The sequence below is a fragment of the Colletotrichum gloeosporioides genome, assembly GCF_011800055.1.
Source record: "Colletotrichum gloeosporioides strain Lc1 chromosome Unknown consensus_114, whole genome shotgun sequence".
NCBI lineage: Eukaryota > Fungi > Ascomycota > Sordariomycetes > Glomerellales > Glomerellaceae > Colletotrichum > Colletotrichum gloeosporioides.
In genome coordinates this window covers 94,688-108,123 of record NW_025544759.1, presented here as the reverse complement: position 1 = coordinate 108,123, position 13,436 = coordinate 94,688, and the positions used below count along the sequence as shown (strand labels likewise).

The 13,436-nt window shown below is 51.4% G+C and overlaps 5 protein-coding genes across 5 annotated transcripts; 1 reads left to right on the top strand and 4 right to left on the bottom strand.

The window, feature by feature from the left end:
• Positions 1 to 392: 392 nt before the first annotated feature.
• On the top strand, positions 393 to 1,764 carry GCG54_00014378 (putative exopolygalacturonase C; the record flags this gene model as incomplete). Its single annotated transcript, XM_045414216.1, has 3 exons — positions 393 to 1,467; positions 1,528 to 1,619; positions 1,669 to 1,764. The coding sequence occupies 3 exons, from the start codon at positions 393 to 395 to the stop codon at positions 1,762 to 1,764; spliced, it is 1,263 nt and encodes a 420-aa protein (XP_045256682.1).
• A 249-nt stretch (positions 1,765 to 2,013) lies between these two features.
• On the bottom strand, positions 2,014 to 2,972 carry GCG54_00014377 (putative pectate lyase F; the record flags this gene model as incomplete). The annotated part of the gene is made up of 5 exons (XM_045414215.1): positions 2,014 to 2,190; positions 2,286 to 2,339; positions 2,391 to 2,489; positions 2,540 to 2,694; positions 2,762 to 2,972. The coding sequence occupies 5 exons, from the start codon at positions 2,970 to 2,972 to the stop codon at positions 2,014 to 2,016; spliced, it is 696 nt and encodes a 231-aa protein (XP_045256681.1).
• A 954-nt stretch (positions 2,973 to 3,926) lies between these two features.
• GCG54_00014376 (Muconate cycloisomerase 1) lies at positions 3,927 to 5,156 on the bottom strand (the record flags this gene model as incomplete). The annotated part of the gene is made up of 3 exons (XM_045414214.1): positions 3,927 to 4,285; positions 4,338 to 4,902; positions 4,965 to 5,156. 3 exons carry the CDS (start codon positions 5,154 to 5,156, stop codon positions 3,927 to 3,929), a joined length of 1,116 nt encoding a protein of 371 aa, XP_045256680.1.
• Positions 5,157 to 7,982: 2,826 nt separating this feature from the next.
• Positions 7,983 to 8,990, bottom strand: GCG54_00014375 (Phloretin hydrolase; the record flags this gene model as incomplete). Its single annotated transcript, XM_045414213.1, has 1 exon — positions 7,983 to 8,990. One exon carries the CDS (start codon positions 8,988 to 8,990, stop codon positions 7,983 to 7,985), a length of 1,008 nt encoding a protein of 335 aa, XP_045256679.1.
• Positions 8,991 to 9,533: 543 nt separating this feature from the next.
• On the bottom strand, positions 9,534 to 12,169 carry GCG54_00014374 (putative bifunctional amine oxidase; the record flags this gene model as incomplete). Its single annotated transcript, XM_045414212.1, has 5 exons — positions 9,534 to 10,905; positions 10,959 to 11,036; positions 11,093 to 11,281; positions 11,344 to 11,571; positions 11,652 to 12,169. 5 exons carry the CDS (start codon positions 12,167 to 12,169, stop codon positions 9,534 to 9,536), a joined length of 2,385 nt encoding a protein of 794 aa, XP_045256678.1.
• Between the last annotated feature and the right edge of the window lie 1,267 nt (positions 12,170 to 13,436).

Sequence of the window (13,436 nt, the reverse complement as noted above, 5' to 3'; positions counted from 1 at the left end):
GCTTGGATCTTGACACTTTCTTGGCTCCCGTCGGCCGCGGGGATCGCATTTCTCCGGCGAGTGTTCCCCCAAACTGGATAGCTTACAGCAGGCACAGACTCCCATCAGCGCAACAGTCTAGGCGTTCGGGCCTGGAAACTCTGCTGTCATCCTTGCATTTTGATCTTATTTCGCACATGGACTACTCATGGCGCGGGCAGATGGGGGCGAGAGTTCGTCCCATGGACTTCAGATACAGGAGGACCAATTTAACCTATTGGGCTAAGATTTGCGACGTCCTTGCTTTGCCCGAACGATCGGAACATAAAAGCTTGGAGGAGAACGCCAAGAAAGCTCGTTCATCTCGACAGCCAAGATTATTGGGTTTCCCGTTTCTTACAGTCACTACCGCAATGCAAAATACCTTGTTGCAACTCTCGTTCCTCGCCTCCGTGGCCTCTGGCTACTGGCTGCCGGAAACTTTGGGCAAGGACCAATTCAAGACCTGTGTCGTGCCGAAGACCACCGGCGACGCCTCTCCCACCATCACCTCCACCGTGAAGTCTTGCGGCAGCAACTCACGTGTGGTTTTCAGCGCCGGCACCGAATACACTCTGCTCACTCCTTTGAAGTTCTCCGGTCTGACAAACGTTGAGTTCTCGGTCGAGGGCAACCTCACTCTCTCAGACGACCCCGCTGTGGTTTCAGCGGTCGTTGGTAACAGAACAGCGTACCCCGGTCACTGGATCACCATTGCGAACAGCAAGGGTGTCACCATCACTGGCGCCCCCGGCGGTGGCTACTTCAACGGCCATGGTGACAAGTGGTGGTCCAACAAGAATGACAGCAGCGACAATGGCCGCCCTCACTTCTTCTCATTCGGTGTCACTGGACTTCGTCTCCGCGGCATCAAGGTTATCAACCCCGTCGCCTGGGTTTTCTCCATGGGTGGACAAGATGTTTACATGACGGACACCTTGCTCGACGCCCGATCCACTAACGGATTCCCGTTCAACACCGATGGTATTGATGTTAGCGCTTCTGACGTTGTCATCGACGGATGGACCAGCTGGAACGGCGACGACATCATCAACGTCTCCCCGCCGGCTGTCAATGTCACCATGCGCAATATCAAGGCCTATGGAACCCACGGCATTTCCGTTTCTTGTGCTTCGGGAAGCGGGAGCCAGTACCTCTTCGAAAACGCCGAGATCCACGATTCACTGCTTGGAGCGCGCTTCAAGGGCTCAGTCGGCACCACCTGCAACATCTCCGACGTCATCTGGCGCAACATGACCATCATCAATACCAGCTACCCCATTCACTTCATCGAGGACTACGTTGACCAGGAGAAGGGCGCTGCTGGAAAGGACGCTTCTCTCGCCGCCTACGCTAAGAACTTCCGATGGGAAAGCATCACTGCCCACACTAGCAGCAGCCTGAAGGACGGCAGCTGCGTGGGTAGCCCGTGCTGGAGCTCGACTCTTGGTAAGTTTCAACCAGCGTCCCTCGGCTTGTTCCGAATTTCAAGCACTAACTCGTCTTCAGAGGAAACCACCAAGAAGTCCATGTACATCATCTGCAAGGATGCCGCCCACTGCCAGGACTTTCATTTCTCAGACATTACCCTCGTTGCTGCTGTAAGTAACTGGAGCCCACACTCTTCATCATCAACTAACAACCCTGCAGGATGGCAGTGCAGGCGAAATGGAGTGTGTTGGGCTGGAGAACGACAAGACCCTTGGCATTCCTTGCACTAATGGCACTCTTACCGCATCGAAATAGAATCACTACACGTAGATAGTCACGGGGCGGTGCCCTAGGGAGAGGAAGCAGAAGATTAATATCATGCAAAAAGCTCCGGTGATTAATTTGTCCATCGAAGAAGACTAAACCTATGTGCGACGAAGTATGTACATGTGATTGCGAGCTTTCCAACGTCAAAGACCATTCAGTGCTAAAAGGTGCCCAGTTGTGTCGTCTCTTAATATTGTCATAGGGCGTACTTGATGATGTGCAATGCTTGGAGGCATTCTAGCAGGCGCCGTCCTTGACTCCGGGACCGCTGTAGTTCTGGCAGGGCGTCTTTGCGTCAGTGCAGACGTTCTTGAGAGTGGCCTTGTCGCCGTTGGACTTGGTGATCCCAACGACTTCGCCTCCCTTACGGGCGGTGACTCCCTCGACGTAGACTTCGCGCGCACACTTCTGGCACTGCAATGACAAGTTGTCAGCAAGGTTTTGGTTATCACCATGTCAGAAAAATCTTATGTAAGATGGTTAAAATGCAGTTAGTAGGAAAAACTCACAGTTCCGCAAGATCGGTAGACCTTTCCATAGTCTTCAGCATAGAAGTTGATGATCTAGTCCAAGTGTCAACTATGACGACATGCAGAATGAGAGGATATACTCACGTTGACCTTTCCGCATCCGTTGTGCTGGATGATCTTGTCGGAAGCGTGGTAAGCACCTCCACCAACGATCCATGTCACGTCACCAGCCTTGTCTTCTTTCTGATATCCAGTTAGCCCGTGATCGTCCTCAACTATCATGAGTCGCTTACGATCGAGATAGCGTCCTCACAAACATCCTCGAACCACACGAACTCGATGTTGCAACCACCTCCGAGGCAGTATACGCCTTCGCCGGCGGTCTTGCCGATGATTACATTTCGGAGTGTGGCACCCTTCTCGAGAACAAATGCAGTGTCCTTCTCGCCTACGCAGTGGTCGCCAGTTAGTATAGGAGGTAATCTGAGTGAGTACATAAGTAGGTGCCCACAAACCTCCCTCTTGCTGCCCATTGCAAGATGTGGGGCTTCTGTCGTACTTGGCCCAGCCTCCATCAAAGACTTGACCGGCCCGAACATAGATTGGAGCAGATATCTTCTTCGTTGAGGTAGGAGTCGGGAGACCTCCTTCGTAGCCCAAGCACCCGAGGGCGGTGGGCAGGGCTGCAAGAACAGCTACGGCTGCGAAGATGGGTTTGCTGAACATTGCTGTTGAAATGACGAGACTTGATAAATTGCGAGTTAACCTAGCTGGTAATACTAGTTGGGTTTCATCGCCGTTCTCGTTAGCTCAGATTATATAGTGGGACGGGGAGCTGTTTCAACAAGTATCTATCTTTTCGAACGACTTATCCCAATCGAACTCGAGACTATCCTCGACAATTCTCATTGGTACGCATAATACCCCAGAAGCCAAGGCTTGGCTCTAAGCTAATGTTACGATGTCAATTGGTGCAACCCCATCCCCAATGCCTCTTCTCGTCTTAGTCGTGGAATTCTCCGAACAAAGTCTTGGCAAAGACCGAAAAGCTTTCTGCATTTGGCTACGGAAGGATATTATTCCCAATCGCCCAGCCGGTTTAAATATCCCGTCCATCAAGTATCATGAATTCCTATATTTCCTTCTTTATAGACCAGCCCCACCAATCAAGTAGCCATGCCGCCCAGGATCACGAGTCACACCAACACAGCTAGTTTATTATATCGACTATCGTTCCGCGAATGAAGTGTCAACTTGAGCCGATACGAGATAACATAACAGGCAGCCGGGATGATTGTGGAGACTATTGACATCGTATTCGTGACTGTGGAAAGGCAGTTGCTTTTTTGGATTGCGATGTACATGATGTTGATAGAAGGTAGTGCAGCAGACCTTCCCGGCAAGCCTAGGGCAAGCCCCAATGTCTTGGGGCGCCAACTCCAAGAACCTTCATTAAGTAAAGATAGACGGGATGATGCTTTCAAGGTCAAGGTCACAAGAACATTTGGAATGAAGACAAGACCTCCAGCGGAATGTACTAAACCACTCATTGGATGCTCGCATGCGCATGACTGCCTTCGTGCCAACATCAACGTTACGCAGACTGAAGTAGACTGAAAAACGGAAATAAGATGAATTCTAATACAAACTTTCACACACATGATATCTCGGTTCTCCATTCTAATTCAACCAAACCGCATTTCCGCAGCACCCTCCATCGTTTAAGTCAAGATGAGCAACAGCACTTGCGGATGCGCCACCGTCGCCCATCTCCCAAATCTCAACAAAGCCCGTAGAGCTATCAGTTAATGCAACGTACATGTCACTGAAGCTATTCGCGGTGATAGCGTTCGCTGACCCTCCACTGGTGGTTGTGGGCGTCAGGAAGTTCTGCTTCTCCACAGAGCCATCGTCGTTCAACGACATGATTGAGATGTAGCCAGTATTGTTGGCGTCACGGGCTCGCGATGTGGCCCACAGGAACTTGGATCCGTAGGCAATCGCGACCTCATCCGACCAGTAATCGGAGCTGTTGGCACCTGCATGCTGTCAGTGATTTGAGATCCGGAGATGTGGGCATAGAAGTTTTACCTTCTGGGATGAGAGAAAATGAAGCATTGGCATAGCTGGGAATACCAGTCGCCTGATCGATGGAGTAAACTCCAACTTCGTTGGTTCCTTCATGCACAGCATAAAGGTAGCCGCCCGCCGGATGAACGGCGCCGTGCCTTGGATCGGCTCCTTCTACTGGAGCAGCCACATCCGCAACGTACGTAAGCTCTCCAGTGGAGTTGTCAATTGAGTGAACCCAGATGGCGTTGCCGGTGTCATCGAAAGAGTATATCATGGTTCCAGCGGGGTTGAAGGCGAGGCCGTGAACTCCAGAAGACGTCGAGTAGTTGTACTCTTGAATTGACTCCGTGAGAACTCCATCTGTCACTGACATCACTGTTCCACACGCGCCGAACGGCGTTCCGTAGACTGCATATGGAGAGACGGTTGAAGGAGTCACGAAGATGGAACGCTCGGTACAGTCTCCTCCGGCCGTGATGATCGTTCCCGCGCCAATTGAGAGGTCGTCTTCAATAGCATAGCTGACATATTGGCTGTTGCCGCTGTCTTCGAAAGAGTTGCCATACAGGTTTTGCTTGTCGTACTGCATGATGTCAGCGATCATCTTCGAATAAGTGATGCTGGGTCCAAGGGAGGGTCACTTACGCTCAAAGCAATCCATGAGCTGCTGGTGTTTACTGAGGTGTTCGCACTGAGAACCAGTGTCTTGGCAGCATCTTCGAAGGTAAGAGTGTAGATGTATGGTGTTCCGAACGTCCCAACTAGAAGCTGATGGCTGAGTGCTGAGATGCAGGGCGCGAAGCCGGACAGCAGCAGCGCAAGAGATTGAGAAACCATGATTGATGGAGAAGAGAGATGAAAATGTCGAAAGTGGTATTGAAGAGAACAAAGTGGACCGCTGGCGGCTGAGGCTACAGAAGCTAAATCGATAGTTTGAGCTTGACTTCTACCTTATTTATTCTTCTCGAAGCATGCGTAGAACACAATTGATGCAATTTTTGGATTGCGAACTCTCCCAAAATCTCATCTCGCCTAGACTTGTTTCTTGGCGTACGCGTTGCTGTCGTTGACAGTGGGGGAGTTTCTGACGATCGTCAGGGTTCTAGGGGTAAATTTTCCGCTGTGAAGCATTGTTTCATCTCGATTTGATGGGGGTTTACCCCGGGAAGGGAGTGTCGAAACATCGCGGAAGAGTGGTGCTGGGCTGCCGGCATGTGGGGGTCGCCAGGGGCAGACGCAATCGCTTCTCCACCATGGGATGACTGGCGTGCTCGTCTTTGGATGGCATCTGGTGCCGAGCGGCCGTGGATGCAATTAGAATTAAACACTTTGACGGTCACGATGTAACCCCAGTGGACTCTATATATCCCCCGAGGCCATAATAGTTGAGACGGGAGCGATGGATCGACGGTTATTTTGGAACGGCCCTTTGCGAAGGGGGAAACATACGATGAACGCCTGGCGTGTCCGAGCTCGTGGGGATGTCACGTTGAGTACGACGCCTTTGGCCTGAATCGCGATTGTTGAAAAGGCAATGAGGTTTACTTGGAGGCTGGATGCTGACGACGTCTCTATTTCACTGAGGTAAACTCCAGACGAAGTTCAGTCACGATGGCTCTTGGCTCAGTCCCTTGTTTCAGGCGGGCGTTGTCACATTCCTTTTGGTAGAGCTGGGAGCCTTGTGCTGATCGCTTCCATATCAAGCCATATGTATCGACTTGCTTTCAATGTCATGTTTTGCTCTCTTGGTCCAACGATGTTGGGTTGGCGCGACGAGATGCGGTTATCACGGCATGCCGAGGGGTTCGCGCTCAATTCCTACATGACGTACCCATCCTGCTTCAAAGTGTGCCTTTGAAGTCATTAGTTGCTGCCGAGCGATGATGCCTAGACAAGCGCGCCGACCTAGCAGTCGCGTCTTGGCGCTACCTACATGACAGCAAGGATCGCGGGGAAACAGGCAAACAGGCAGTGTTACCTAGGGAGCTAGCAAATGCAGGTAACTTCGCTTATTGGTATGCTGCATCACTAGGTCTGATATCTTCCTCTCCCCAATGGACGCAGTTACTGCTGCTGTATCGTGACGTCAGCTTAGCTGCTTCCTGCCAAGGCGCCGACACGAAAGAATAGAGTGAACGAATTGTCCTTGAAGAGCAAGACACATTCCTGAGAGTGCGTTTCCCTTATTTCTCGGTGATTCTGTCCCGTTGTCTCGACGCGCTTCCTGTGAGCATTGAGATTGTTTCTCAAAATGGAGGGAATTCTTTCGCCACTCGGTATATCCTACGAACATGGGATGACCAACACCCCTGCTCTTCCCCACGGGGCATCAGAGTTCGTCGTCCAGCATCCGCCGCTTTGGCCGCAACATCGCAGGCTTCAGGGCACGACAATTGCTTTGAGTGTCATGATTCTGATAGCCTGTGGTGTCAAACTATTCAGCACATCGCAGAAACGCAACTGGAAAGCCAAAGCGGGCGGGTTGCGCAAGACGGAGGCGGCGAGGTCCAAGTCATGGCTTTGGGTACTCGAAAGGCTCTATGTAACGTAAGTCCAGGGAAGTTTTGGAGGACGCATTTAGAGACTGATCATTTTGCGTCTATTAATGGAGAGTCATTGACGAATCGACAGTGACATTCTCATCTCCATCGCTAGAGCGTCGTTCATAATGTGGATGAGCCAACGACCGAACGTGACTGTGAAATGGAGCGAAGGAACCTACGCGGCGCTTGCTTCTGTTGATGGGTTCTTTCTCTGCCTTACTCAAATTGGAATTGTCTTCATTCTATCCGAGTTCGATGTGCTCTTTTGGGGTCAGCCCAGTCAACGAGTTGAGGGCCACGGCCTGTGGTACATCCTCCCACGAATTTGCAATTTCTTCGGTTGGATAATGGCTTTTGGGTTGACTTCCATACAAATTTCTGTTTCAATTGTCAAGCAATACGGTACTTCTGGTCTCCCATGGTCGGAACAACTCCAGAGTTTCGGGATAGCCCAGGATGCTGTGATACTGGACGTCTTGAAGATCCTCCTCTTTCTCGTCGGATTTCTGGTGTTAGCGCCATACTATGTTGTGGTAAGTCACCAAAGCATTTGCAACACCCTCCATGAAGAGGTCGCTGACGTACGGAGTAGGGTGGCCCCTGGCTATGGGCCAACCTGATCACAACCATAACAATATGGACATGGCGACTTGCGAGGGTGGTCGAGAAAAGAGGACAGGATGAGACATCACAGCTGGTAACTTCTCTTGTTGTGGATTTCTTCTTCTCGCGCATACCTACACTCTTCACTTTGGCCATGTTCTCTCGCATTTTATCGCAAAGGCGCTAAGAGTATTGTTGCTAGCCAGCCTACCAGCCCGGGTAACATCTATGGAGTGGAAACCTCATGGGGGAGTATTCACGATGCGAAGGAAAGTGTAATGAAAAATAGATTGCGTCTAGTTGGTCAGTAGCAGTAGATAAGGTTCATAGGAATTTTCAAGTAAACAATAGTAGGGTGACTCGTTTACTCAGTTGATTAACTTGACGAGAGTATTTAGATTTGCGTTGCACTGAAGGATCCATTGAGCTCAGCCCCAGCCGTTCTCCATCTGAAAGCGACGTGACCCATTAATCGACAACGATCCAGGCTAAATAGTGAGCAATATTAAGACCTTGGCTATTTGCCCAATCTCCCCGCCATGTAGTCCCCATACAAATCTGGCAAAAATGAGGCCAAGTTGGTAAACTCGGTCTGGTCGTGAATAAAATGCTCATAGGCAATATTCTCTCCAGCCATGCGCTTCTTGAAACCGAGAGCTCCCGCCAAATAGTCAATGCCGACCTTCATCCCCATAACCTTGTAGTGAACTCCCCCACCAAGCCAGTACCGGCTTCGCAGCTCAAGCCCATCCTCCGTCTTACGCCAGAGGTGCAAGAAGTCACCAATCTTAAGGTTCGGCAGCAACCCGTCCCGCAGCTCCGCACACACAGCCGCCTCATAGCCCGCGGCCTTGAGCTTATCCCACGGCAGGCCGTACTGCGCCGGGTCCACGAAGTGGATGTGGACGGTCATCTTCTGAGACCCGATGAACTCCGTTACACGGTGCGTGGACCCGAGCCACTTTTGCGTGTGGGATAGGTCAGTGCGGTGCAGGCGGTCCGCGTAAGTCGAGCGAGCGCTCAGGTGGTCGTAGGGGAACCAGAGGGCGTAGCGCTCGGGCTCGACGCTGTGCCACCAGAACCACCAGCGCACCATGTCTCCTGTCGATCCTGGGAAGCGGGTGCGAGACGTGACGTACGCGGTGCCGTCTGGGAGCATCCGCCAGCCGTTCTCGTGTTTGTGGTAGCCGGGCTCCAAGAGTCGAGGAGAGTCGCCGATGGGGAGAACGCCTTCAGCGGGCATTTGCTCGCGGATGTACTGCGGAATGTCGGCGTAGAGGTAGAGCTCTCGATGGCAGTACTTGGCGTAGAGCTTGTCCTTCATCCTGTTCTCATTATGGCGGTAGGCTTTCTGGGTGTTGAGAGGGTAGTATGTGATTGGCACCTTTTCGGGGTATCCATTGGCGTCTGGGTTTTGCATAATGTTCCCTGTCTGAGCGTCCGTTGGTGATGATGGTGCTGATAGTTGACCCGATATCGCTGACAAGCGCGATGCTGTTCGTTGGCGTAATTGCCCAGAGTCCATGGTTAAATGATGAATTAAATAAATACGTGATCTCGTGCCGTGGTATGAAATCTAGGAACGGAATGAGTATGAGAAAACTTGAGTTTTATTAGTGCTTGAGAATGCCGAATGTTCGAACGTGCGGAGGTGGTCAATGGCATGGCCTGCGTCGGATGCGGGATCGGCCGAGGTTCACATGTGGTCCGAAGATCAACAGATGATTGGAAAACGGTCGCGCAGCGGATTTACGGTGGTCGGAACAAACTTCTGCACCGCGCGCGGGATTTCGGCAAGTGATGAAGACTCCGGTCCGTAGAGAATAGATCGTTGACACAGCTTCACTTAGACTTCAGCGACTGTATAATGCAGACATTGCAGTCTTCCACTAGGTAGGCAATTTTGGACCCGATACCTTGGGTACCTCAGAACAACATTATGGGTCCAAAAGTTGAATTCAAGCCAGGTAGTAACCAGTCTTCCCAGCAAAGTACTAAACTAAGGCCGTTGGAAACGCAGAGTCGATCTGAAAAGGCCCTTCAAATTCGCCCGATCTGTCCTCTGTCATCACTGGGGTTTCGGGTCACCGTCGTCCGCCTCGGGAATGAACCAGTTATCCAAGGCGAACTCAACCAAGGCCAATGCGACATAAGCAGCTCCCCACATAAGCTCGTTGTCTTGGGTCTCCTTCTGTGGGTGGTCCAGAAGATCATGTCCCGGACCGCTTCCGCCATCTTTAGGGGCTTGTGGGCCTGCGATGTCCCCGTCTAAAGCCTCTGGCATCTCAGCCGGGAGAGGGTAGAAGGGCAAAGCATCGATACTCGGAGGAATATGAACGTCTCCATCGTCCAAAAAACCAGACTTCAGGAGTTGCATAGCCCACCAGTAGGGCGCATACCCTTCGCCGCCGGGTAGTTGTGGGTCTGTTATGCTGCTCTGATGCAAGACGTTGAACATGAGCCACAAAGCTCGGATGACACTCTCCAAGGCTCCTACAACCCAGGCATGGTGAGCAGACGCTGCTTCTCCGACGAAGAATAGCTGCCCAGAGGCGTTGGGTTTGGTGATAGCTGGGTAAAGCTTGCTAAATTGGCATGGACCAAAATACGCAAAAGCGCCTGCCATGTGCGGGTCGTGATACCAGTCGTAGGCGTGATGCTCGACATACTCTCCCTTGATGAGGTCAAGGGCCTTCCTGAAACTCTTCTTGCTGCTCGGGTTATCGGCGTGGAGGTAGGCAAGATCGCGTAGAAGGACGTCCTTCAGCTCGGCCTCTTCTTTCAAGATCTCTTCGTTACTCTTTTGTGATTTCGAGGCCATGAGAGTGGCAAGACGTTGGGCCGTCTGACCCCAGGTGTAGGAAACCAGAAGTACTGCAGGCTTGTCGATGGGGTCCAAGTCATTATCGATGTTGTATGATGGGTAGACACAAACTTGTAGAGGAAGATCCGTGCGAGCCAATCCGCCTTGGTCAATGTTGAAGGGCTCTTTGCGCCACCATGCGGTCTTGAACTTGATGCCAACTTTGGTGGAGGCCCCATAGTTGAGGCAGCGGATGGCTTGTTTTGTATCCCAGAGAAGGCCGGCGTTCGAGAGATCCATTCGGTTTGTGGCACCTAGGGTGGCGGAGTTGAACACGGTGAAGTACCTCTTGGGTTCCAACGTCTCGTCGTTAGTAGTGTCCTTGATGTTCAGCTGCATTTCCTTTCGGACACGCTCGTTGAGCTCAACATTTGCGTCCATACCGACGACCTGGGTATTGTACTTGATGACCGACAGATCCTTCAGCCTCTTGCGCATTGTCTCAGCAATCTTCTGAGCACCTCCGTCCATACACCACCAGTAATCGTTGGTGTTAGCAGGATCAGTCGCAGGTACGTCGAAGTCTAAAGTTTCCAAGACAGCTTCAGTCAAGCTTTGGTCATACCAGCCGGTGCCACTGAAGAATTTAGTCAGAGACGTGCGGAGGAGGTGAACTGTCTTGGATCTTACTATGTGGCTGTCTCGAGCCATTGAATGGTGTTGTAGCTGTGCTTAGGTCCACGAGGTATGCCATCAGGGTTATGGTCACTGCCTACTGTCAGTAAAGCGTCTGGCTATTTTGTGTCTTGAGTGAAAAGGCTTACGAGAGTAGAAATTGCCGAACACTCATCTGGTCCGCTTTCATGAGAAGACTCCAAAGCTCCTTGTCCTCCTTCTCGTTCCGTGGTCGTTCCCCACCATCTGCGTTTTTTGGATGGAACTTTTCCTTGACTGTGTCGAGGAAGCCCTGAATTGCCTTCTGGAATATCTTGCTTGGGTCTTCTTTCAGAAGTCTGAAGTCGAAATTAGCTGGATTATCACAGTCACGCTCCCAGGGATCGCTGATGAAACTTACTCCGGGGGGATCTGCTGGTCCTTGGAAATTCCATGGTTGAGCTTGTATGGGTCAACCTCGTCTTTTTCCCAGACCCTTCCGACCTTCTTCTCATTGTTGAAGTAAGACGGACAGACGTCTTTGTCATCCCGAAGATAATAAGGGATGAGAACGGGCCAATCCGTGGGGCTCGTGCGTTCCCCAAGCTTGCCATGCTTGATGTCAAGGAACTTGAAAAGACGGAAGGTCCTGATTCAGAAGGCCTAAATTAGTCTGGTTGAAGACAACGAGAAGCTATCACAAGGACGTAAGGGGAAATGGATACTCACCTATCCATGACATCGTTGGCAGGGAAGCGCATGGCGCCAACATCGTAATAGTCATGGGTGCCGTCCTTGCTGAAACGATGCGTGTACAATCGGCCCCCAAATCGGTCCTCACCAGCTGCTTCCAGAATCTCATAGTCGATCTTGAGCTTCCCGAAGCCCACGTGCTTCTGGATGGTCTCGTTGATCCAATCAAGAACGAGGCCAGTGAACAGCCCTGCCGCGCCAGCACCGACGATGCCCAACTTGAAATGACCGTGCTGAGGAGGTATCATGCTTACTGCCTGACCATTGTGCGTGAACTGATCGTAAAGACCGGTGACGGTTGTCGGGGCCTCGCCCAAGAATTGCGGAGCACGGGCATTGTCGATGAGGCCTTGGAACTTGATAGTGGCATCTTCCCTATCCTTTTCCAGCTTGCGACGCGCCACATGCCTCGCCCATTGGTACTTGTAGGAGTCGTTGCTCTGAAGGGAAGCCTTGGCACTGGCTGCTTGGGGATTATCCTCGTGTGGAGACATGCTAGTGTATGTTTGATTTCTGCAAAGAATTGAAGTAGTTGATGAGATATAGATCCTGTTTCTGACCGTGAGCTGAGTGGTCAATAGCAGGTATGCAAGCCTCAGATCAGACGAGACGGGTGAACGCCCTCTTATATATCGAGCACTACTTGCAATTGATACTGCTCACTCACTTGGGCTCGTGAAGCCGACCCTCCGTTGTTCGGTTGTGGTTATCCTCGCCATCGCCTAGCAGTACAAGATTCCTGATGGTAATGTGGGTGTCGTAAGAGTGGCATGATTTCCAAGTCGGTGTTGGTTTACGATTTGTGATGGAACTGGCATTCCTCGTGGCGAGCTGAACATATTCAGCTTCAGTCGATGATTGATGTGATGAGACTCTCAAGTCTGGTGCAAGTCATCTCCATACGCTGGCTTGGCGGTTGATCCGCAAATCAAAACGAATGGTGGATAGCTGTGGCTTTTTTTTGACGAAAAAGGCTGGCTGAATGCCTGCGTTCTATGCGCAGCATGACTGAGCTGATCGCCCGGCCTAGCTCAATCTGAGTATTTACCGCTTGAGCCATCAGCTGAGCCTGCATTTATCGGAGACTTACTGGGTATGTTTGCGGTAGAATATTTTAATCGGCAGGCATGGTGAGTGGTGCCATCTAGGGTATGGGCTATGGTGATCTAGAGCTCAGCTTTTGTCTCACTTCCCGCTTTAAAACACGCAGACGTTGAGTTAGCTTCGGGAGAGAGCTAACGTTTGCGTTGTAGGCTGTAATTGCCGACGCCTCTGCGGGGGCGAGCCGCCCGGCCCCTAACATAGTTGGCGCGCGGAGCGTCACTTCTGCTAGTTTTTGGCTGACCTGAGACGTGGCGGATAGTGAACTGATGGGATCCAGAGTGGGAATCGAGGGATTATCATATCGGCCTCCGGAATGGGATGACGGCTACGCTGGGTGGATTCCGGGGGCAATGGCACGACGGCAAATTGAGTAGAGCAACTTGGAGTCATTTCACGTAGTCTTGAATGGCAGAAGATGCACCACTACTTCGCAAACAGATGGGAGCCGGGTAACATGTACAGGCAGTGCCTGGCAAATCTTTCCGGTTTTGCATTTAGAGTGCATGAGGCTGGTTGTGAAAGACTCGTGTGAATATACTTTCGTACCCGGATGAAGTAATGAATAAGAGGCGACAAGTCGTGGTACACGATGAGGTTAGGCTGACAGAGGCCAACACATGCAGGCAGTCGTTTACCAAGTGCGAATTATACAGGAGA